Source organism: Dryobates pubescens, chromosome 3 (genome assembly GCF_014839835.1).
Source record: "Dryobates pubescens isolate bDryPub1 chromosome 3, bDryPub1.pri, whole genome shotgun sequence".
NCBI lineage: Eukaryota > Metazoa > Chordata > Aves > Piciformes > Picidae > Dryobates > Dryobates pubescens.
Genome location: NC_071614.1, coordinates 37890535 through 37916632, shown reverse-complemented (window position 1 = coordinate 37916632; position 26098 = coordinate 37890535). Strand labels below are relative to the sequence as shown.

Sequence of the window (26098 nt, the reverse complement as noted above, 5' to 3'; positions counted from 1 at the left end):
GGCAATATACTGGGTTAAGTACCATTAATTACAGTGCTACTTATGTGGATGAATCCCAATGCACTGTTATAATCTGCCACCTGGTCTATATATATGGCTGTACTTTTAATTGGATAATCAAGATTATGTTGTTTCAGATAAAGTTTTATTTCCTTTTTGTAACCACATTTATGCCATTTATTGTAACCTTAATAGTGCAACCGACTGTGCAGTCAACAATAATAAATTTTAATTTTAATATAAAAATAGCCAAGAATTGTGTAAAAGAAACTTGTATAAAACCAAAATAGAAGGAGAAAAGTATGTATGCACACAAACATCAGTTTCACATTGTGAAAAAGTCTGGAGGGGGCATTTGGACCCTTAAATCCATCTTTTACTTCAGTGTGACGGGATTATGCCTAGTATGAAAAATACTTTATTGCTTATTAGTTTAATGCTACATTCATTTAAAAATATTATGTGAAGCTCTGTTGAAATTAGGATGTAATAAAATTTCTGGCCATCTTGCACTATAAGAAATCTAGGGCATTTTGGTTGTGAGACGGATGATGCTAGAGATTTGCAGCAAATTGCTTTCTCTACTGAGGGTGTCATGGAATAACACTTATTAGGTGAATAAAATTACAGAGATAAAGGTATTGATATGCTTCATTACCATATCCAGGCATTGGGTTTTCACCAGTAATAGGAATATGATTTTTGTCATATGCTTAGAAACCCCTCCAAGTGCTGCTGGCTACTATGTTCTCTCTACAGTCTGCTCTCCACTGTACAGTTATATTGGGGGGTTTTATATATAAATACACACACACACACACATATTCTCTGGCTTCCTGTCTGCTTGAGGCCTTCAACTTCCTTGTGTTGAGAACCTGTAGGAGATTATTTAGATTCCTTAGAGCAAATTTACAGAAAGACTGTAGTAAGTGGGTTGTATAAACACTTATGCATCTGTCTGATCCTCTAAAGGACTGTCTTGCATCCGGTATCTTTGTCTGCTTTGAAATGTTCTTTAAATAAGCTGAAATTGAAGAGGGAAAATGAATGTGAAAATCAAATTGAAGCATTTATGGGTATTTTAATTTTCTGTTTGTAGCATTTGACAGCTGCAAGAAATTGCATGAAAGGAAAAGAAAATCAAAGGCTCGAGTATCAAAATCTTTGCTTACAAGCTACTCTTATTTAGTAATCATGCTTGTTTAATAACCACAACTTGGAGTACATGATCTGCAGGAACAAGTAACGGAGTACCCAAAGATCTTTGTTTTATCAGGAGTAGCACAGAGTCATTAAATAGGTATTTTGTAATTTGGACATAAAAAGGAAAACCCTGCTTATTTAGGTAGTAGAGAGAATGCTTTACATGTATGGTAGTAGATAATGGATGATAACAGATGTTCAAATTGTATGAAATGTTTATTCATAAACTGTTTAATGATACAAAAAATGAGCTTTATTGCAGCATGTTCATGTTGGTTTTTCTCTTTGCTCTTTATTATTTATGATTATGAACAGTGTACTTAGGATCCTGAAACTGAGATTCATTTAAAATAATGCAGTTTAGTTTGTGCTATGAAGATGGCTCCACAGAGAAAGGATACATTTACATTAGAATATCCAACTGAGAAACCACAGAAACAGAATCTAGACCCATATAACTTAAGTGACTAGCCACAAAGATTGACATATGAATTCCAAATATCAAATAATCAACTGAATATTTGAATGTACCCATTAAATCTATTTGAGCAAATTTGTATAATAGCTTCATAACATTTAGAACTGCTAGCAGACAATTTTGCAAACAGGAAAGAGGCTGCATTCTCCCCACAATTTGTTCATAGTGAGAAACTGTAACCGGTTTTGAAATGGTGAATGAAAGTTAATGAATGGTGAGACTTTCCATCAATCTCATAGAGAAAAGAAGTTTAGTGTTGCAATATACTTGGACTTTGCAAGCTAATATAACAGAGGGTTTATATGTTCTCCTGACAGACCAGCAATACTCATGGTCGCCTTCTCAGCACTTCAATGAAGAAAGATACTCTCCTGCTCCGAGGAATATGAAAGGATTATCTGGCAGTCGCAATCAACCACAGTTATGTTCAGCTCATACTTGTGGCTTAGCGTCCCCTGAAGATTGTGAACACACCCACGACCATATCCACCATGGGCAGGAGCCACGGCAATCGTATCTTCTCAGCCCCACGGAGAGTTGCCCGATGGACCATCATCGTTGCTCACCCCGCAGCTCCATTCATTCTGAGTGCATGATGATGCCCATGGTAATGGGCGATCACATGTCAAGTAGCACTTTCCCCAGAATGCACTACAGCTCGCATTACGACTCAAGAGACGACTGCGCCATGTCTCACGGTAACCCTAAGATTAACCGTATCCCTGCAAACCTTTTGGACCAATTTGAGAAACAACTTCCTCTTCACCGAGATGGGTTTCACACTTTACAGTACCAGAGGACCTCAACAGCTGCGGAACAACGCAGCGAGAGCCCGGGAAGAATCCGCCATCTCGTTCATTCTGTCCAGAAACTTTTTACTAAATCTCATTCTCTGGAAGGATCATCCAAGGGCAACGTTAATGGGACAAAGGGAGACAGTCGAGGGGATGACCATCACCATGGACACCATTCCAAGCATAGCAAAAGGAGTAAAAGTAAGGAGCGAAAACCAGAAAGCAAACATAAATCTGGAATGAGCAGCTGGTGGAGCTCTGATGATAATTTGGACAGTGATAGCACTTACCGAACCCCTAGTGTGGTAAATAGGCACCATGCAGATCATATATCCCATTGCTATCCTGAGGCACTTCAGGGGCATTTTGGGGATCTTTCATTGAAGACTTCCAAAAGTAACAATGATGTGAAGTGTTCAGCTTGTGAAGGGCTAGCAATGACCCCTGATGGTAAATATATGAAAAGGAGTTCTTGGTCCACGCTTACAGTAAGTCAGGCTAAAGAAGCTTATCGCAAATCATCACTGAACTTAGATAAGCCTCTGGTTCATCAGGAAATCAAACCTTCCTTGAGGCCATGCCATTACCTTCAGGTAAGAGGAAGATTTTCTTAAGATTTGTAATGAAAAAAGCATCACATTTCATTGCCATGGTCATTGTAAAAACCACAAGGGTGTTCTGTATATCTTTCAAAGAGTACCTGTATGACTTACCTAACGTGAAAATGAGCAAACTCTAGCTTTTGTCCATATTGATAGGTGTTGTGGTTTGAGCCTTAACTGGAATTTAAGAGCTCAGATGGTGGCAAGACTGAGAACTCCTTCCCCGCTCCCCCTTCCTCTCTCCCAATAGAAAAAAAAAAAAAGGAAAGGGGAAAGAATAGGGAAAACAAGGGAAGAAAAAGGGAAAGAAAGGGGGGTAGGGAAAAAGAAGAGAAGGTAAATCTACTGAGAAATAATGTGGAGTTGGTTTGGAAGTAGAGAAGTAAATTTTTCTTTAAACAATATATATATATATGTATGTGTGTATACATGTATGTATAACAGTAACAGGGTTCACAAGGGTAAGTGTAATGGGTTGGGGCAAACCCCCTCCCCACCACAGGCAGAAATAACGACTCAGACAAACTGATTGCAAAAGTAGTGGAGAGTTTAAATAGAGAACAGTGAGTGTGCACAAAAGGAAACATGGTGACAAGAAAGAAACCAAAGTAAACCCAGAAAGACCCCAAACCCCACCTGAGGGTGCATCCATAACCCCCAGGGCTCCTCCCTCCCCCCCCTACTATTAGGCTGGTCTCAGCTGGGCAGATCTGAGACTGCCCATCCCCCAGTGGCCTTGGGCCCAATCAGGCCCATGGCCGGGAGATCTCTCCCCCAGTTACCAAGTCTCGGAGAGGGAAGGAAAGAGGAAGTGCCAGACCCCACCGCAAAATTTATAGTGGTGCAAGGGATTATGGTAGAAATACCTAATTTCCTGAGTCCACCCACTGGGATGGACTTCTGGACACAGGAAACACCCCTGTAGCAGAGGGCACCCAGCCCAAACTACGACAGTAAGGAACAAGGATGAATAGGAAAATATACAAAACCAAATTCGGATAGTCTTGTATTTCCCTTGATGTATGCGGACTGCAGTCCTTTGGAGAAATGTGGATGTGGCAGGGAGAAGACCAGGCCTGACCACATGGCAGAACCAGAAAGCCAGCAGTGGCTTTTGGTCCTTTCACACATGTGAGGCAGGAGCAAAAGAGGGAAAAGGGTTGTTGTGCTTTCCCCATTATAGTTTTGCTGGATAGGAAGGGGGAGTGGAACAGACTGACTCAGTTTCCCAGGGGGGAATCCCCTCTGGAGGGGGAAGGAAGGAACCAAGTCCATCTGGATCAGATTTCCTTAATCCCTGGGGAGAGCAGGGCTCTCACAACCCTCTCCCTCCCAATAGGTCACAGATTAAAAACTGTAAAGCTGGTGTGATATAAATTTAAGGTCAGTGGATGTGTTTCCATCTTCAGAGTTTCCACTGAACTTCTTAGAATCCATATATCAAACTATAAAAGAGGCAGTTCTCCCAGCAGTTTGGTGGCTAGAAAATCTGTTTCAAATACCCCTGTGAATGAGTGATTTTAAAGACAAGCTACTTTTGCGGGCTTTATATTCCTTTTCTCTGTATTTGTGTAAGTAACAGGGGAATGGGTATACTAGTGTACTCAATTGTCATAATAATGATTATCAACAAACTGTCACTGTGACTGAGTCACACAACATCATATTGAACTGAGCCTCTTTTGAGACCATACTATAAACTCTCCTTGTTAAAAAACTTCATGAGTAACTCAGGGAGAGAAATATTCCAAGCCTGACACTCAGACTATTTGTGGTCCTGTTCTGCACACTTGTTTATCAGAAACCAAGAAGCCTCCACTTTCTCCTAGATTTAAACTCTTGTACCTGCTGTTTGCTGCCATTTCCACTCCAAGGTCATGCTAATGTAGCCATTTATGATACTGCATGATGACCTGGATTTCAAAAAGATATAGGTTTGAAAAAGAGTTTTCAAAATACTTTTTTTAGGCATTTACATCATTTGCATCACCTAGATCTGGCACAGTCCCATGACAAGCAGCATTAGCACATCAGGGTGTGCAGAGATCCACAGTGGGAGCAGAGCAGAAAGGAGGGAGTGGCTGGGAATGGAAAAAAAATGTAGTATGCAGATATTCACTCAGGTATTTTGACAAAGTACAGCTTACAAAGCCCTCAACGTTTTGAGTACCTTCTCCTTTATTTCATTTTAAGGAACTTCTCTTTCTCCAGAACTTACCTAATTCTTACATTGGCATTGTGTTACATGGGCAAATCTCCACTCCAGATGTATGCGTTTAGAGATGGTCAGTTCCTGTGGGCTGTGCAGAAGCCAGCAAACAGACTAGGTGCAACTGTGTTACTTCTGTGCAGAGCTCTCTTCCCTCTGAACAGTAGCAGCCCTATAGGTAACAAGTCACACTTGAAGAGCCAGATCTTTTCAAATTCTTATACAGACATCCAGGATTAATCTTCCTTACTGAAACAGGGAAAGTTCCTCATTGCAGATTAAGGAAAATGAAGACATTGCAATGCTCATAGCATTACCATGCAAATTCATTCCAATTTAGACTGGCAGCTGTGGTATTTTATCAGATCCAAGTACATTTCTCATATATGCAAAACAGCCTGCACTTCCCTGGAAGTGTTTAATCTAACTCAACAAGCCACAACTGGAAGCACATCATGTGCAGAAAATTCCAGTTGTGTCTGTATTCTATAAACAAGGGTCAAGTGAAGTGACAGACACTCAATTAACCCCTCTCTCTTCTCAAAGGGGAAGAGAAAGGAAATAAGGGAGGGAGACTTCGGGATTGGAATAGGAAACTAAAACTACTTTAATGAAAATAATAACAATAAAATGAAATATATTAAAAAAACAATATCAAACCTAGCACCCCTCATGACAATTAGTCACTGTCACCACTGATGCTGTGGCAGAAGTCACAGACTGGACTCAGTGGCACATGGGAACCAAATTCAGGAGCTGGATTCAGGAACTGGATTTAGGAGCTCATAGATTGGGATTGAAGGCAGAATGGACTGAGTCCTCCTCAGATACCAGCCATTGGAGAAGAGAGCTTAACCCTTGTGATTTCTCAGCTTTATCTGAATACCAAGTACATGGAATGGCATACCTCACTGGTCACTTTAGGGTCACTTACCCTGTCTTCTCTGAACCCCCATATAGTACACAAGATTTATCAATGACTTTGGTCTACACACCAGTTTTTGGTAACTAGAAATATGAAGCATTATTGCAGTTACTGAGAAGAGACTGAGCTGAAAATCAAAATCACTGAATGGAATTATTTGTGTTCTACCTCAAACCAAGTCACACATGTAGAGCTCTGACATTATAGAGAGCTATAGGTATGGCTAGCTTTTTCCTTACCATGACACACTCGTACTTCTACACAGCCAGCTCTGGTTCCTCTACCTGTCGTCTGGGTTTTGTGCTTTCCTTCTCATCTTGTTTCTTCTTCCCTCCTCTTTACATTTCATTTTTCCTTGCATAGGCCACGTTTTTGTGGTTTGGGTTTATTTTTTTTTCTCCCATGGGCCTTCTCTTTAGTGCCAGTTTATATTAGCATCTTCAAGCTAATGTGAAAAACAGTTCACAAACTAATTTGGCTATTGCTAAGCTCTATATTAAGCCCCATGACAAGCCTGGAGAGCAAAAAAGCACATTTTTTGCAGAGTCGTTGTTTTATGATTTTTGTAAATTTGATGACTGCAATAAAGGAATTTTCATCCAATAATGAGGAAGGTTCATCTAGTGGTAGGTTCATCCAGCTTAATATCTGGGAGATGTAAAATTGAATTTTTGCTGCACTAAAGACTTTGCAATCTTTTTTTTTTTAACCTCTTTAAAAATGGGATATTAACCATTCCCTATTCACAGGGATCAGATAATGGAAATTCATTAAGATTGAAGTACTCAGTCACTACTGTAAAGATTCTGTAGTTATGTCCAAAGCAATAATACTGGAAGTTTTGTAACAGGAATGTTCTCATTACAAAATCTTAAAATATGTGTTTGTAGAATCTGAATGTGCCGTTCATAGCATAGATATCCTTCAAATTGAGTGACTGGCTTATTCACTAGGCCAAGGTCAGCAAACGCAGAATAGAATACAGAATACAGAATTAACCAGGTTGGAAAAGATCTTTGAGATCGAGTTCAACCTATCACCCAACACCATCCAATCAACTAAACCATGGCACTAAGTGCCTCATCCAGTCTCTTTTTAAACACTTCCACTGATGGCAACTCCCCCCCCAACCCGGGCAGTCCATTCCAATGGCCAGTCATTCTTTCTGTGAAGAATTTCTTCCTAGCATCCAGCCTAAACCTCCCTGGTGCAGCTTGAGACTGTGTCCTTTTGTTCTCGTTCTCCTCTTGTCTGGGAGAAGAGACCAACCCCTACCTGGCTACAACTTCCCTTCAGGTAGTTATAGACGGCAATAAGCTCTCCCCTGAGCCTCCTCTTCTCCAGCCTAAGCAACCCCAGCTCCCTCAGCCTCTCCTCATAGGGCTTCTGCTCCAAACCCCTCACCAGCTTTGTTGCCCTTCTCTGGACACATTCCAGCAACTCAACATCTTTCCTAATGTGAGGGACCCAGAACTGGACACAGGACTCAAGGTGTGGCCTAACCAGTGTTGAGTCCAGGGGCAGAATGACTTCCCTGCTCCTGCTGGCCACACTATTCCTGATCCAGGCCAGGATGCCACTGGCCTTCTTGGCCACCTGGGCACACTGCTGGCTCATGTTCAGTCTACTATCAACCAGTACCCCCAGGTCCCTTTCTGCCTGGCTGCTCTCCAGATGTTCTGACCCCAGCCTGTAGCACTGCATGGGGTTGTTGTGGCCAATGTGTAGAACCCGGCACTTAGACTTGTTAAATCTCATGCTGCTGGACTCTGCCCATCATCTGCTATTAAAAATTGAGGCAAAGAAGGTGTTAAATACCTCTGCCTTTTCCTCATCTTTTGTTACAATATTCCCCTCTGTGTCCACTAAGGAATGGAGGCTGTCCTTGCCCCTCCTTTTGCCATTAATATATTTGTAAAAGCATTTTTTGTTGTCCTTCACAGCAGTGGCCAGTCTAAGCTCTAAATGGCCTCTCTAATTCTTTTCCTATATGACCTATCAACATCCTTAAACATTTCCTTGGTTACCTCTCCTCCTTTCCAAAGATGATACGCCCTCTTTTTTCCCCTTAATTTGCTCAGAAGCTCACTGCCCATCCAGGCTGGCTGGGAAGGTGAGGGGAGCCGAGCGGGTTTTCTCTTGCCTCTCCTAACAGGGACCTGTATCCATTCTCTGCTGCTTCTTGGGTCATCTTTCTCTGCTAGGGAAGTCTGCAGAGTCTGGTTCCTCAAATCCAGCTCCCTTTCACATTCCCTGACAGTCCTAAGTCTAGTAACTTCTTTCTTCAGTTCAGCCACTAGATTAAGCAGATAATCGACTTGCTCACACCTAATGCAGGTGTTGTCTCCACTGCCCTCCATTTCAAGTGCCAGGCTCCAGCACTCTCTGCAGCCAGTTGCCTGGACACCTGCCTGGTTAGGTTCGACCTCAGTCTGGGTCAACACAGATCTTTTGAAAACAGCTTCATGGTGAGTTACAACCATCCCTAGCCTTGGCCTAACTGGAGAACACTTCAGAAATGAGCTCACATGACACAGCACCTCCCTTCCTCTGGTGAAAGCACCTCCGCTGCAGCAGTCTCTGCCCATGCCACGCCATCCTCTCGGGAGAGGAAAGCTGGCTCGGTGGATGGCGGGGGAACGTGCTGCTCCGCATGGTGTGATGCCCCAGAGCTGCCTCAGTGCTGTTCCAGATCTGCCCTGGCTTGCCTGCCTGGGATTTAAATGTGCCGCTGCAGCAGTCTCCGCCCAGGCCGCGCCAGACTCTCGGGAGAGGAAAGCTGGCTCGGAGGATTGGGGAAAGTGCCACTCTGCACGGTGTGGTGCCTGGGTCCTGCCTCGGTGCAGTTGCAGATCAAATTGAAGGGACCCCATTCTGTCAATGTCACAACTAAATGCTTATTTTTGAAACTTCTGCATTGAGGGATGCTATGCTGTCACACTATAATCATTAAGACCAGAGATGTAAGTCCCATTATTATCTCTGCCATGAACTTTCTCTCTGACCCAGGAAATGTAATTTGTTAACCACTACACACTTCCATTATTCTATCTGCAAAACTGAGAGGAGATATTTAATTTTTCTCACAGCAGTGTAAGAAGCTCCACTAAATAATGATTGGATAAAAATAATCCTTAGTTTCAGAAACTCAGAAAGATAGAGAAACATGTTGGTATCCCCAGCCAGGAGAGTTTACTGCCTTACTCCAAAATAACTGGCAATAAGAATTCAAGGGATTATGAAGTTGGTTATGCAGCAGCAAATTTCCCTGAGGTGCACAAGTGAACTGATTAGCATAAACCCTTCACAGGGTCTCCGTGTTTATAGCATTACAAAGCATGGTATTAAAAGAAATTTCTCTTGAGTGATGTCAGCTATATAATTTTTAATTCTTTTTAAAGGAAATTTGTAAAATTGTAGTCCTTCAGAACTCTGCACATTATATGCTTATGTCATGTTGTAGAGCTGAAAGCAGGTATTTCTTCAACCTGGTAGTTCTCCAAGCTTAGTCTCTGTCTCCTCTCTTAGGGTATCACATTTCCTTCTGCAGACAGTCCCCACAGCTGGGTCACCTCTTTGCATGGGGAGTGTGCTGAACTAAGTTAGAGGGTATTCCATCAATAAGCCTGGTTCCATCATGGGTGTTCATTTAGTCCTGAAGTGGAAAATTTCAGAGAACTAAATTAGTAGAAATAAAGCTAAAGAATCATTTTCATATCTAAAGCTCCAGACAGTCAGCTAGCGCAAGAGCAGAGAGCAGCCATTTTTAACTGTGCATTAATGGCACTTACCTGATTCTTGTGAATTATTAGCAATAGTTTTTATGAACAAACCTTTAATTTCTGTTTTGAATGCAGTCAAGTTGAGCTACAGATGCATTTATGGGCTCCAAACACTTCTGTCGCCTCACTCAACAGGCACAGTAGCTCAAGCAGATCACACATGCAATAAAGCACACATTTGTAGGGTTTTAGCTACAGGGGTTGCTACTGCTTTCCATGTCATTTTAATTTTAATATGAAATATGTTTAGAAAAAGATAAATGAGTTGTGAAATCTTTTCTGTCTTCATCAGCTGTTTTGGCTAATTAGGTTCAACACATATCCAGTGCAATGACTTTGATTAATTTCACTCTAAGTAGTGGTGAGAAGCAAAGATTTTCGACAGAAAAAATGGATCTGAACTAGATAGCTCTGCTAAAATGATGAAAACAAAAGTGTCACTTACAATTTCTGGAACTGAAATGCCTGTGAATGCTAGTTAAAGAGAACCAAAAGACCACCGAGAGCATAGCACTTACCATTACTAAAGTTCTGGAGCATAGTGCTATGTGTCACTGATTAATATTCCTCCCTCAGCCATTCACCAGCCTGTGAAGTATCAAGCAATCAAGGTAAACACACCACAAGGTACAGTGAATGAGTCAGCACTAAAAAAGAAAATAGCATGTTCTAAAAATGGAATCAGCCCACTCCTCTCTTCCTAGTGTATTTAAGTACTAGCGTCATCCATTACAGCAGTGGTACCGCTAAGCATGTGGGTAATGTCAGCTGTGTACTCTACAGAATGAAAGAAAAGCACAAGAGTTGGTATCTTAAAAAAGGGAAAAGAAAAAAGCAGCAGTTTCAACAAGGCTCTTTGCTGGTTTAAGTTTTGCCTGCACAGAGAAGAGCTTTGAGGAGAAGCTAATGGATAATCAGGCATTAAGCCCTCAGTTACATTTTTCCAGGAACTCTTCTGGGGACAGGCCAGACTTCCAAACATGAAACCATTGCCCTCAAGAGGCATGCTACTGCTTTGCACTCTACTCTCCATCTGCTTTGAATGGCTTTGAACGGCTTTGAACACAATGCACCTTCCTCAGCACTTCATCTTTGTGAACCTAGGTTGTTTGCTTGACATGAAACCCATATATAAACTACAGAAACTGCATCAAATACTCTACCAACTATTGCATGCTGTGGACTTAGGCGGTGCTAGCAGAGTTTTGATGCTAGCATCCAAATCACTATCACCCAAGCTGCCTTCACAATGATTTATGAACATCTTCTGCTCCAGAATTAACTAGGTTGTTTCCACAGCAGGAAAGGCTAGTATAGATAATAGAGTATCAGGGTACTCTGAGTCCTAAACAGCAGGCACACCTGCTCTACCATTTTGATTTCTACAGCCCATTAAAGTCTCACAGGGATGTCTCAGCTAGCCCTGTGCCCTCCCAGTCAGGAGTGGAGCTGTGCAAAAGAGACCTGTAACGCCTGGACAGGAAGGGAAATGATAGGATACTTAATGCCCCACAGTCTGTTTGCAGTCTGTGACATCTGGTCTGGCACCAGGGGCCACTCTGTAGAGTTACTCCCCAGGTCAGCAAGGGTGTAGTGTGTCACCCCATAGAGAAAAGCAAGCTTTTTCCTTATAATGCTTTCTTTACCCACCATGTCCCTGAAGTATTCCAATTAGAATTTTAAGAACATTAAAGTATAACTATATAGCTATAAAGTATAACTATAAAGCTGACACTTTCGTGTATTTACAGAAAACTGATCGTTTCAGGTGTCACAAAACCCAGAATGTTTCTTAACTATCCCTTCCAAGAGGGGGGAAAAAAAAAAAAAAAAGAAGGGGGAAGAATAAAAATTAAAATCATTCAAAAAATGCAGGTGTAAAGCTCTGACCAAACAGTTTTCCCAGGTTACTGGTATCCTAAATTGCTTGTGTTAATCAGTGATACAACAGTGCACTGCTTCCATGCCCATATACTACGACATTCATATTGGCTGAAACTTCTTTCCAAAGAAGCATAGAAGGATTTCAGAGTTAGTATTTTCTTAAGTCTACCAAAACAAGTCCCTGTTACTGCTGAAATGTCAAAGCTAGGAATGGGAAAGGGAGGCCATGATCTCACTGCCCTTTAATCAGGGGGAATTGTCCTCCTTTATAACATTAGTACAGTGCGTTGTCAAAGGGGTTTTCAACATTCACTTCACCAAAGCTGAAGGCTGACCTTTGCAGTCATTACTCAAAGGCGTCACTGGATCTGAAGAAGTTTTAAGCCAGGAGTAACGTACGGTTTTATACAGTCAGGGCAGTTGTATCTGTCACACGAGACTGCCAGCAACATGCATTGCAGGCTGTAATGACTGCAGAGCCTCTTATGCTGCAGGCTTGCCGCCTAAGGCAGACCCAGCTCCTCTTCTGAGCAGTCTACACCATTTTTCCTGCAAGGAGGTGACTGTAAAAAATGCTGATGTATTCATAAACATTACTTTGATCATTATTGCTTTTTCCATCTGTTTTTGACCATCTTATAGTGCTGTGCTTAAAGGGTGATTTTTTAAAGTGGAGTCTTACTTGTGTTTAAAAGGCATCGGGAGTTAACTGTTCAAAACTGTCAGTCATTAGTTCAAACAAGGAAAATGGGTAAAAGGCAAAGAAGTGTATGCCTTCATAGTCTTTAAATGTATTTGTGTTTTAAAGATATTCACTGGAGGGGGTTTCAGTAATAGCCCTAAACCAAATTTTTAAAAAATATGACAAAATTTCCTGCTTGGATTAAATAAGACTGTTGACTACAGGCAACCTTTTTGGTCAGTTCTTAGTATGATGCATTTTAGGTTCTTTTTCCATGTCTAGCCTTAAAATAGTTCAGCAAGACTAGAGTCTTTGCTACATCTGCAGTCTATGGTTTTAGAGGTGCTTTGCAGTGTCAGTATGTTTGGAACATCTCTTTTTATTTCTTTAAGGGTGTTTGTTACTCTATACTTGTGTGACAGTGAATAGGCTCTGGAGTCTCACCCTACTCACACAGGTAATGATATGGTGACAACACTGAATTTCCTGTAGTGTCTGAAGTGGTAAAGCCAAAGAGATTTCCAGAGGGACCTACAGGTAAATGTGGCTTATAGGTCATGCAGTGTTGAGAGTCTGAGCTGAAGGGGGACAGTAATACTTTATTTTCCCATTTCTGAAAATGGCTAGAATAGTAAGGCACTACCACACCTGCCCTGTCACACAGGGCCCTGTAGGAGTATTGGACATGATGCAGCCAGTCCACAGGGATGCAGGTGGCCCTCCCACAAGTAGGAACACATGCCTTGTGCTCAGAGTCTTGTCTCTCATCAGTCTTCATCAGTCACAAAAATCAGGCTGGTGTTCTTCACTGTGCTGTGCAGGTATCTGGGTTCCATTCACTCTGCAAGTGTGGTTCTGGCAATTTAGGCAACTTCTACTAAAAATATCTGCCAGGAAAACTTTTGGTTGGCTTCATTTGCTGATATTGTAGTCCCTTGAGTCTCATCTGCTGTTTTCAGGCAGCCCAGCTGGCAAATGTATGGCTGGCTCCCCTTCACCTGTAGTGAGTGACAAGCTGAAATCCAGTCTTTAGCCTTTTGATTCTTGGTTTTAACAGAATTTGCACTGTAATTAAATTAATTCAATTTACAGAGAAAGATGTAAAGGAAAATGCAGCTGTAAGCTGGCCCCAAAAGGCAGAGAGATTGAAATACAAACTCTGGGTGCATGACTATGGGAAATTAATTGGCAAGCATAAGAAGTTTGAGGTTTTAGTCTTAGATGTCTCCGTGGACCTCCATTATTAAAATAATTGCTACCTTACTCTACATCTGTGCTATCAGACTGGATAGTGTCATGGTATTTTCCTTGACACCTCATACTGATCTACACCATTATGTGGCTAAGTCTGTCTTGGGCATTATTTTCTTGCAAGCCAGCCAGTGTTTCCTCTTCAGCCTGGGTACAGTTCAGGACTTAATGCAGGCCAGGGACCATTCCTGATACTCACACTAGTTTGTAGGCAGAGATTGCTTGATCGCATGTGTGGGATTGCTCCAGACCAGCTGACCTTCAGGCAAGACAGTGAGTCTCTGTTTACTATTATATGCACAGCCCCATGGCAATCACCATACCATTTTCATCCTTCTCTCTTGCAGCAGCACAGGGATTTGGAGTAACTCACCAGTTCAGCTGAAAACCTGCCTTTATTTCCCTTTATTATGGTTAGCAATTTTCCAGGTAGCACTTTAAATCACTTTACCATTACTAACATTGCATGAAAAGCTGGATATTGATCAAGGAAAACTTGCCCAATAGAATAGAATAGAATAGAATAGAATAGAATAGAATAGAATAAACCAGGTTGGAAAAGACCTTTGAGAGTAAGTTGATCACAATATAATTTTAAAGCAGCTTAAACTGACGTCCTGGTTTTGGTTGGCATAGAGCTAATTTTCCTTCTTAACAGCTGGAATAGAGCTGTGTTTTGCATTAAGTATAAGAAGAATGGTGATGGTATAGTGATGTCTTTTGTGGTGGGTTGAAGTTTCCCCCAGCATTAACTTTTAAGCCAGACCAACTCAGAAGCAAATGAAGCTGTATTTACAAGCAAAAACTACACTCTACATTGGAATGCAATGAATATGTGCAAAATATACAGTATTTACAATATTATACAGATATTTACAATTAGCAAATAACATGGAAAGTCCAAAAGACCAGAGAAGCTGCTCCACTCTTCCCCCACCTTTCCTCCCCCACAAATCTCCCCCCCCCACCTGTACCAGAGAGAGAAAAGAGGAGTTGAGAGAAAGCAGTGTTAGTCCTTATCTCAAGGTCAGACAGAAACATTATCTCCCAGGCAAAGCATAACAGCCAAGATCAGAGGAGAAAAGGAATGGGAATGGTAGTGAAATGTGAGGAATTGTTATGATACAGCTCCTTTTACCCCAGACATTTATCCAATGAATTTGTTTAGCATAATCTTTTGTTTTCATTTTTATACCCAATAGTGATTTGTTTATATTTTCTACTTTTCTGCTCCAAATCGGCACCTAAATTTTAAAGGCATAGCCTAAAACTGCCACATCTTTAGTTGCTGATTTTCTCTTTCCCATGTTTTGCTAGAGTGCAGGAATACTGAGAGGGAATGTAGTCAGGATAGCTGACCTGAACTCACCAGAAGGGTATTCCATACCAGAGAACACCCAGCTCAGTACAGAAACTGGGGGTCACAGCTCAGGCATCAGTCAGTGAGTGGTGAGCAGTTATAGTGTGCATCACTTTCCTTAGGTTTTATTCCTCCCTCTTTTCATTAAATTTCTTTTAACTATTATTGTTATATTGTTACTATTATATTTTAGTTGTTAAACTGTTCTTGTCTCAACGCACAAGTTTTACCTTTTTTTTTCAGTTCTCTTCCCACTGGGAAGGGAAGGAGCGAGGAAGCAGCTGCATGGTACTTAGTTGCTGACTGGGGTTAAACCACAACATCTGACCACAAAGCAGAATTCTTGGTCATGTACCAAAGGAAATATTCAGCCAAGTGGAACCCAGTTTTTTTGTTTGAACCCCTCCTGGGTTTGCACCGTAGACAGAGAGCTATGTAAATGTACCTTGGGTCTCATTGAAGTACTGGCCAAGTGCTCCCTTCGGTCCAGGCTCAGCTCATATCAACATTCTGGCACAAGACACCAGTAATCTCCAAGTTTAGCAGGTTAAAATGGCTTATAGTGTGGACAAGCTCACCACTGCCATCTGACTGCACCTCAGCCCACCATGTCAAGATGGTGGCATTTGGCCCACATTCATCCAAACAGTATAAACAAAGCCAGAGAGAGACCTCACAACTGTTTGGAGTATTTAATCATCCTTAGATTACCATTCACATCGTTGATGGGGAACCAGTTAGGAAACACAATGCTGTTTTTTGGGGGTTGTGGTTTTTTCAGTTCATTACTGTTGAGATATGAGCTATACATTATTATTTAAATAAAATGAACAGTCATCTGTAGAAAACTCAGATGTAGTGATTAAGCAGTTCTGAGTACACTGGAGAGAATTTGTCTTTCCATCAAGGGCCAGTTAGTCCAGCTTTGCTTGGCACTACACATGAAAATGAAAATCAGGCAGTAAACAATGCTGGTACTGGTCTGCTTGTTTGAATGTTGCTGGAATATTATGTTTGTGTTCTCTGATATACCTACATGTCTAGTCAATTCCCTGCTCTCCAAATCCCTGGATTCAAATTGTTTTCAATCCACTTTAAAGCATATATTGTTTGGGATCTATGTGATTTTCTTCCTCTTCCTGTGATACTCTATCTGTTTATAGCCAGGGAACTATAGGCCTGTCAGCCTGACCTCAGTGCCAGGCAAGGATATGGAACAGGTCATCTTGAGTGCAATCACACAGCACTTACAGGATGGCCAAGGGATCAGGCCCAGCCAGCACGGATTTAGGAAGGGCAGGTCCTGCCTCACCAACCTGATCTCCTTCTATGATCAGGTGACCCGCCTGGTGGATGTGGGGAAGGCTGTGGATGTAGTCTACCTGGACCTCAGCAAGGCCTTTGACACTCTCCCCCACAGCAAGCTCCAGGCCAAGCTGTCAGCCCATGACTTGGATGGGAGCACACTGCGATGGGTTAGGAACTGGCTGGAGGGCAGAGCCCAGAGAGTGGTGGTGAATGGTGCCACATCCAGCTGGCAGCCAGTCACCAGTGGTGTGCCCCAGGGATCAGTGCTGGGCCCCATGCTCTTTAACATCTTTATTGATGATCTGGATGAGGGCATTGAATCCATCATCAGTAAATTTGCTGACGACACCAAGCTGGGGGCAGGTGTCGATCTGCTGGAGGGTAGAGAGGCTCTGCAGAGGGACCTCGACAGGCTGGGCAGACGGGCAGAGTCCAACAGCATGAGATTTAACACATCCAAGTGCCGGGTTCTGCACATTGGCCTCAACAACCCCATGCAGAGCTACAGGCTGGGGTCAGAGTGGCTGGAGAGCAGTCAGGCAGAGAGGGACCTGGGGGTGCTGGTCGATGGTAGGCTGAACATGAGCCTGCAGTATGCCCAGGCAGCCAGGAGGGCCAATGGCATCCTGGCCTGCATCAGGAACAGTGTGGCCAGCAGGAGCAGGGAGGTCATTCTGCCCCTGTACACTGCACTGGTTAGGCCGCACCTCGAGTACTGTGTCCAGTTCTGGGCCCCTCAGTTTAGGAAGGATGTTGACTTGCTGGAACGAGTCCAGAGAAGAGCAACAAAGTTGGTGAGGGGTTTGGAGTAGAAGCCCTATGAGGAGAGGCTGAGGGAGCTGGGGTTGCTTAGCCTGGTGAAGAGGAGACTCAGGGGTGACCTTACTACTCTCTACAACTACCTGAAGGGAGTCTTCTCCCAGGCAGCCAGTACCAGAACAAGAGGACACAGTCTCAGGCTGCACCAGGGGAGGTTTAGGCTAGATGTCAGGAAGAAGTTCTATACAGAGAGAGTGATTGCCCATTGGAATGGACTGCCTGGGGAGGTGGTGGGGTCACCATCATTGGAGGTGTTCAGGAGGAGACTTGATGGGGTGCTTGGTGCCATGGTTTATTTGTTTAGGTGGTGTTGGATTGGTTGATGGGTTGGACGCGATGATCTTGAAGGTCTCTTCCAACCTGGTCTATTCTATTCTATTCTATTCTATTCTATTCTATTCTATTCTATTCTATTCTATTCTATAGCAAACCCTGGAGAGAATGGCTGGCAAGGCCAAGATGCCTCTTGCTTTCTCAAGTTAGCTCCTGTCTTCATGAACATTGTCATTGGACTTTCAGGGAATGCTGCAAGGACTCTTTGCACGTCTGAGCTGTCAAGGATTTCAGGGACTAGAGAGTGGCATCTGAAAATTAAAGCTAATTCTGAGGATTTATATTGTTAGTGGTGAGGAGGAGTCCTGGCATATTTTTCATAGTTTTTTTAAGGCCTTTGTTCTATAATTTATATTCTTTGAACAAAGATTCAGCATATTAAAGGAAGGGAAAAAAATTAAAAAGAATACCCTAAACACAAAGAGAGAAAACTAGTTTGAAATGTACACTGATAATAGTGTTGAGCTGTAGACACAAGGTAAGCTACTAAGGAAGTAAAATTTTACTTTCAGATACTGTGATCTTCCCTTCTGATAAAAGTTAGACCATTAGGGTCTAGAGTCTGCAGCCAGTAAACAGGGGAATGTCATTAGTGTCATTAACTTCAGAAGAAAATTCTAATAATTGGTCAGTGTCCCTCCTTAGCAAAATTATTGACAACAGAGGAGATCCAGCTCCCACCTCCCATTATAATATCAAAGAAAATTTGTGCTGTGCTAAAAAGCATTTCTATGTGCCTTGCAAGATTGTCATCTACTTTCATCTCCTAGCAGCTGTGCACAAAGGCTGTTTTTCAGAACTTCTTGAAGAAGGCATGAATTCTGTGAAAATCTCTTGCCTATATTTCAGATTATGTCCTTCTTTTCCAGGGGGAAGTAATCTTCTTCACCAGACTGAAAAAGCATAAAACTACAAAAATTACATGTCTACTCTATGGAGTTTCATATCTTCATTTCAGGCTGTGACTCTGTGATCTTATCTTTTTTTCATATAATCTATAGTCTAATTTCATGCATGGACATCTTCTGCTTCTAATAAAATGTGGATATATGTTATTAAAGTAAGATTTGGGTCATAGTGAATATTTCAGTGCATTTTACATCTGCATGCTGATTAAATTTCACAGGACTCCTATGAGGTAGGTGTCCTCATTTTAACCTCTGACAATGAGAAATAAGAAGTGGTCATCAACTCCCTCAACTGAAGCCATGTATTTAGAAGTGTTTCATTTTAAATAGTAAAGTAATATGCCACATTTTAAGTAGATCAGCTGTTTAGTGGAGGAACACCTTTAACATTCTGGGAGCTGGGAGCAAATGCCACAGCAGTGGGCAAAACAACAGGAGTGGATCTGTTTTGAAATGCCAGTGGCTGTTGCCATTTTGATTTCTTTAGCTAAATCCTAAACAGAACCAGGAAAAAAATTGTATTAGTAGTGGTCAAAGTCCAGAAGAATGAAATATTAATTTATTCTTCCAGTTTTTACACCAGTATTTCTTATATATAAACGTGGGTATTCACACTGCTAGCACTAGTTACTAAATGGGAGCCTAGTTCATCTGTCTTTGATTAAATGTAAGGAAGACTTTTTTTCTTCCTGAATGTAGTCAAACATTGAAGAGGTTTTCTAGAGAGGTTGTGGAATCTTCATCTCATCTCTGGAAATATTAAAAACCTATCTGGACACAGTCCTGGGCAACCTGCTGTGTCTGGCCATGCTTTGTGCAGAGCGAGGGCTAGAGACCTCCAGAGTCCCTCAGAACCCCAGTAATTCCAAAGCTCCTATTTTGTTATGAAGGTTTGGTGAATTCAGCACTGTTTTCCCTGACAACGTTCCGTTGCTCACATACAGGATCTGTGCAGTCTGAGAATCATGGGACAGATTCACTGCCAAAGTCCAGTTAGGGGTCCAAAATAATTTTCTTCTGACAGGTCTAATCTGAGTACAGCAATGAATCTCAGCAGCAAGGACTTCTAACAAAACACAAGGATAGTGATTTTCTTCTAAAACAAGGAAATGAATTTTCATAACAACAAAGCTTTAGAATACCTGGAACACAAGGCTGCAACACACCCTTTCTTGTAGATTAGGTCCTTCTCTTCTAATCATCCCTACCCAGGCAGTATGTGTTTCATGATAAAACCATGAGCTACAAAAAGAGAAGAGCATGACAGTTTATTTATCATCCTTATCAGTTTATTTATCATCTCTTCCTGGGCACTCCAATGGTTATTGATTAGAAGCTGAACAGTAACATCTTCCACAGCTTTTTCATGGAAGGAAAGAAGAAGGCTGCTCAGTTCTTTGGAAAAAAGCATCAGAATTTATTGTTCATAAGATGGTTTTAGGTTATCAAATGGCAGATGACAGAATGGCCTTTTTGCTGCCTGTAATCAGATACTGTAAACCCAAGAAAGAAGCGTTTGAGATTTTTCTTTTTTTGTTTTGCATTTTAGTCACTAACTAAAGAGACCTTTTGGTTCCTTTTGGATGCTACTCTGAAGGAGCTAACTCTCCTAAATGCCTTTTGTGGGAAATTCAGGGTCCTACCCAAAGTTCTGGAGTTCACTTTCATTATCAGCTCCACAAAATTCAGTAAGTGTTAGGTACCCAGTGCTTTAATAAAATTGACCCAAGGTGACTATTGCAAGATATCACATGCCATTGGTAGAAGAACAGATTCCAAGTTTCCAGAACCTGATTGCTCTTCTCACAGCAACAGTGCCTGAAATTTCTGAAAGAGACTCATCATTTTCTGTAATAGTTATAATAAATTCAGCAGCCAGTAACAAAATTAAATGAAAAGATCCAGACTTTGTCAGCTCATTATTCTTACAAAAGGAAATTCATATGGTAATCTGCAGTCTAAGTCCTCTGTGGATAGAAACTGCATATACAAGGATTCCTGTTAACATCTAGAACAGGAGGAAGGCCTTTTTAGACATTATAAATATCAGCACTCATCACTATATGCAAGTAGATAATTAGGGTAATTATTCCCAATTAGCAGCTGCAAGCCCTGCAGATGGGAATTTCAGGGGCTGGTAACTATTGTAAGGGAGCATTTCTGCAGGTTGCAAAGCCCTTTTCATGTTTTGAAAAAATATACATTTAATGCCCCTCACACACGCTGTTAAATTTTTTTTGGTTAATAGTTCCAACATAACATTCTTTCCTGCACTGGTACAATGCTTCTGCTCTTCTTTAAAGCCATATTGGGGTCTGAGATGGTCTGGATTTGGAAAGATTTTTCCAAGTATTTAACATACCAGATAAAGTAAATAATGAGCCAGGCTGAATTCGAATTTTGCTTCTATTCTTAGTCCATGAAGAAAAATAATGTCAAGGGCTCTTTTGTTGGCTTTGGAAAACAGCAAGAGGATTCCAGCTGTTTTCCTAAACTCTGCATGAAACCTTTGGAGGTAACACATTGTCAAACTTGCTTGTCAGGCTCCAAAAGATTTTTTTTGTTCATTGTATTCTGCTTCTTTGAATGGCTGAAGGGGAAAAAAAACAACAAACCACCAAAAAAACCACCACACAACCACCACCTATTTTAATTGTGAATAATGCTTCTGTGTTAGGAAATTAGTTACTCTGATTAAAAAGGGATTCTTGGTGTATTTGTGTGCACCATGAGTACATCGCAAGCACAAATGGAACAGTGAACAGTGCTTCTTCAGTGTTTAGCTTTTGTGTGAATTCATTTAGCTTATGAATTCAGAAAGCAAAAGAAATATAACACAAAAATAGAATGGTACATAACTGTAAGGTTTGTCCTTATGAAGTTCTTAATCACAGTGAAGAAACAATTTTTAGATACTTTAATGTGCAAAAATAAGTCATTGCTATTTTTCAAAGTAAGATTTCTAGTTCAATCAACAAATAAGCCTGTGTTTACTCATTTAAATACAGTCCTTATCTCATTATTTGAGCACAGAATTTCATACAAAAGAAAACCTAATCATTTTTTGCATTTGATTAAGTAAAAGTTTATTGATAAATCTCCTTTTAAACTTTCTGTTTAGTATCTTCAAGCTAAAGCAAAGGAAATTAATTTCAAGCTGAAACAAGGGTTCTATGGGAAAAGTTGTGAGTTTTCTTGGAAAAAACAATGTTAGGACTGAGCATTCACCTTCAGAAAGGGAAAAGTATGGCTTGCAGTGGGCCCATGCAGATGCCAGCAAATGCTTTTTCAATATTTGGAATTTGTTTTTAGCTATGCTTACATAAAAGTAATAAGCTTTAAGAGTGGGAGTATGATTGCCTGATATCAACTACTTTTTCTTAATTCAGCTCTCTAATTCAGATTATTGAAATGAACAGTATTACAAGATGTAGCTTTTAGGTCTAGAATCTCAAATGGCCTTCCTCCAACATTAATCTGACACATACTACATCTTAGAAAAGACATGAGGAGCATGTATCACATTTACAACCTTCAAGTTTAGGAACACTTTGCATGCTTGTTTCCAATAATGAAAACAAATTATTTCTTTGCATGGTTTTACTTACATTTCACTTAGACTGATGATCTATCTTATTATTTTGCATAAGAACATAACCCACACATTGATTTGTGTGATCTCTGTCCATCTATTCTTGTCTGACTTCATCTTTAGTCCTTTTCCTCTCCTGAGCTTGTTTCTTTAATTTAATATCCCTGTCTTTACTTGTCCAACCCCGTTAAAAACTTCATTTCTGCCTTAATCACTTTTTGGGACTCAGTGCACCATATCTGTTCACCCAGTGTGTGGATAGTTTGCATATCTTGAAAGGCCAGTAAAAATAGCAAGCAGATCATATTAGCTATTTAAATCCAATCTCCAAGATTGAAGAAGCTACTGGGAGCATTTCCTTCAGGTCCACAGTGAATTCTGTCTGTAGAAGATCTAAAATATGCTCGACTTGAAAGTATTTATTGGACATTCTGCTTTGCTGAAACTTAATATATGTTTAGGTGGAAATTCAGACTTGTAGTATATTGGTAAATAATGCCATTGCACTGTTTATTATATACAAAGTCATTGTGTTAATAAAGGATTTGACATCGCCAAGTGCATCAGCCCATCTCCACTGATGTACACTGTCACAGCTTTCTTTTTAACCATGAGTCATTATAATGGATTTCAGAGAGTTGCTTAAACCCTTTAAGTGAAGTGAATGCTTAAGTGTGTTTCTGGATTAGGACCAGAAGACTCGGTACCTTGGAAGATTAAACAAAAAGCAAACAATCAGCAATACTGACAGAGACAGTCTTGCTGAGTTTATCCATAAGTCTTCAAACAGGGGTGATTTCACTTTGGACTGGAAAATCTACTCCTGTTCAGTTCTCTACCAGTTTTTGGTCCTGAGATATTCATCCACCAGCTGTGAGTTGTCCAACTATTAATCTTACTATTTGAGAAACCACCTCAACTGAATGAAAGCAGCCAAATGTATTAATAGTGAACTGTGTTCCTGGTGTGTTACAGCCTTTATGAACTATTTTGCACTTTCTAAAAAAAGGGGGGAAAGGCAAATTTCCTGACTATTTTTGAACAGTATTGTGCCAAAATCACAGCTTAGTTCAACTTAAATTTCCTAAACCCCATATAAGCCAAAACCCCATATAAGAAGAGATAGTAAAAGACTGATCAGCTTTCAATAAATTTTAAGTCTGAGACAATTGATGAACTTACTGTTTGTCATCTGGAAATCTAGGTGCTAAGCCACTTCCTGCAGTTTAGAACGTGTCTACAAACAGATATGGCAGCTCAGCTCACAAACCATGATCTTATTGTTCCTTGGGTTCCAATATTTATAAACCTAAAATTTCCAATCATGAGGCTGGAATTAAATTGCCAGATTATTTGGGGGACCTCACAAATTTCTAAGTACTCTGATTATGAACAATGAAAAGTTCATTACTTGTCTTTGTAAAATGAAAACTGAAGGAAGCATTGAAATACATGAAAAGCATTTTGCATCTGTGTCTTATGATCTCCTTTAGGTACCTCAGGATGAATGGGGAGGATACCCAGCTGGTGGGAAAGATGAAGAGATCCCCTGCAGAAGAATGAGAAGTGGGAGCTATATTAAGGCCATGGGAGATGAAGAAAGTGGAGACTCTGATACTAGCCCAAAGACATCACCAAAATTAACAGTTCGACCAGAGTCATTATTAAAATCCATTGGACAAAGACCACTGGGAGACCATCAAAAGTAAGTTTCACTATACCACGTTTTACACCTTACTGAAAGTTGCTATGACTTCAGCCTTACTGATAGTGGTGAGTATCCATGAGAAAATATGATACTGTAGTTAAAGATCTAACATTTTTGTCTTTGTTTTACTTTCTTGTAATTACTGGATGTAAACCTGCCCTCTTTCTCCATCCATATAACAAACCTACTACTTCAGGAGGAGTTTCTTCTGTTTACAGAAGGAAATGCACCCATATTTTTATTGAAAGTTTAAAATGCTGAATATTTCTTCATGAGAAGGATTGCTTTGCATTATAAGTCTTTGTTATTTCATTGCTGTCTCTGAAATAGAAAATACACTGTTCTGCATTAGCTATAGTAGCAAATATATAATTTCATTGCATGTTTGGCTTCTTACATCTTTTGTACAATACCTTATGTATTAGTTATCCTGAATCCTACTCATTTAAACACATTGTGGCTAGTTTTGTTTGACTGTTGGTTTGGTGTTCTTTTCAATTCATAAACCCCACAAAATTATCTATTAAAAGTCTAAAGTAACTACCTGAAGGGAGGTTGTGGACAGGTGGAGGTTGGTCTCTTCTCCCAGGCAACCAGCACCAGAACAAGAGGACACCATCTCAAGCTGTGCCAGGCGAGGTTTAGCCTGGAGGTTAGGAAGAAATTCTACACAGAGAGAGTGATTGCCCATTGGAATGGACTGCCCGGGGAGATGGTGGAGTCACCATCATTGGAGGTGTTCAGGAGGAGACTTGATAGGGTGCTTGGTTCCATGGTGTAGTTGATTAGGTGGGTTGGATGATAGGTTGGATGTGATGATCTTGAAGGTCTCTTCCAACCTGGTCTATTCTATTCTATGCTATTCTATTCTAAATTTTAAACTCTAGGAAAATTCATAGATGTTTTCCAATAGATCTTTATTTTTCTCTCCTTTCTCTCCTTGTAAAGATATAATTTTATAACTGAACTGTAAGTGTACTTCTGAAGACAGTTTCAAAGAGATAGCCTGATTTTAAATCTGCAGCTTCAATTAATGTGACTGAGTGTTGCTCAGAGCTAAAAAATTTGATCTTTTTGCCTGGGAAAAATACATGAAATGCAGAAATTAGGGTTGAAACCTTTGATCAAAGGTTATTTATTGTTCTGTAGGTAGTACCATGTATAGTGTACCATAGTCACTCACCTTTTCATAAAATCAATCCAAACAGAAACCTCAGGCAAAGTTTCTTTTGGCTTAATTAAATTGAATTCTTTAGTGTGCTGTCGGGAGGTAAACCATTGGCTTTCACTGTTAGTGAAGAGAATGGTTTCAACTCTATTGTTTCGTATAGCTTGCTCATGTATCTCTGTTGGCTCAATTCAGATGTACAAATTGAAGTGTCTATACCACAAGCTGCTGTAAGATCTCTGAGGTACCTTAAAGCAAGACTGGCACATCTCTACTCTTCATTGACAACTAAAACCCAGGCAGGATACCTTACAGCATCTCAAAGGATGCCAGAGACCTATGTTTAGATAACTCAGCCAAATTCTGAATGCAAATCTGACGGATTTGCTTGAATATTAGCTCCAATGGTAAAAACATGGTTTATAATGTAATACGGTTTATAACATAACTATTGCTTGGCTGATTTCCAAAGCTGAAAAGATGAACTCTTAATGACAGGGCTTGGAAGCAGCATTTGAATTTTTTGTATCTTCAGTCATCGTATTGGGCTGAGATTTTCGGTCTGAAGCATGCTGGCCACATCAACTGGTTCAGTTTGAATTTGTGAAAGTCCCCATGAAGCTGAAAAGATGTTTGTTTTTCAGATTGTGTGTACATGTTAATAGGAGGAGAGGTCTTTCAGGATGAGGAGCCTGTAATTTCTCAGCCATGGTGGAGACACATGTGAATTCTTCAGTCCTGGATTTTATCGTAAATGGCTCTGAAAGCTGAGGGTCCTGCAAAAGGACAGTTGTCCTAATGGGATAAGGTGTGTTAAAGTAAAGTGATCTAACATCTGTGGCTTGTTAAGAGTGACCCTCCTGATATACCAAGGAGAATTCATGTTTGACTAACCTGATAGCCTTCTACGATGGTGTGACTGAATGGGTAGATGTAGTGGATGTTGTCATCCTTGACTTTAGTAAGCCTTTTCACACTCTCCCATAACATCATCTTGGGAAAGCTCAGTAGGTGTGACTTAGAAGAGTGGACAGTGAGATGGATCAAGAACTGGATAAACAACAGAGCTCAGAGGGTTGTGATCAGTGATGC

At 40.7% G+C, this 26098-nt stretch overlaps 1 protein-coding gene across 11 annotated transcripts in view; it reads left to right on the top strand.

Annotated features, from left to right (window-relative positions):
• DLGAP2 (DLG associated protein 2) overlaps positions 1-26098 on the top strand; it is a 463517-nt gene that overhangs the window by 373476 nt on the left and 63943 nt on the right. For all 11 annotated transcript variants that reach the window (XM_054179979.1, XM_054179984.1, XM_054179977.1 and 8 more), the window contains 2 exons: positions 1999-3068; positions 23624-23835. In XM_054179979.1, coding sequence (XP_054035954.1) covers positions 1999-3068; positions 23624-23835 — 1282 coding nt within the window. The remainder of the gene's footprint in view (positions 1-1998; positions 3069-23623; positions 23836-26098) is intronic.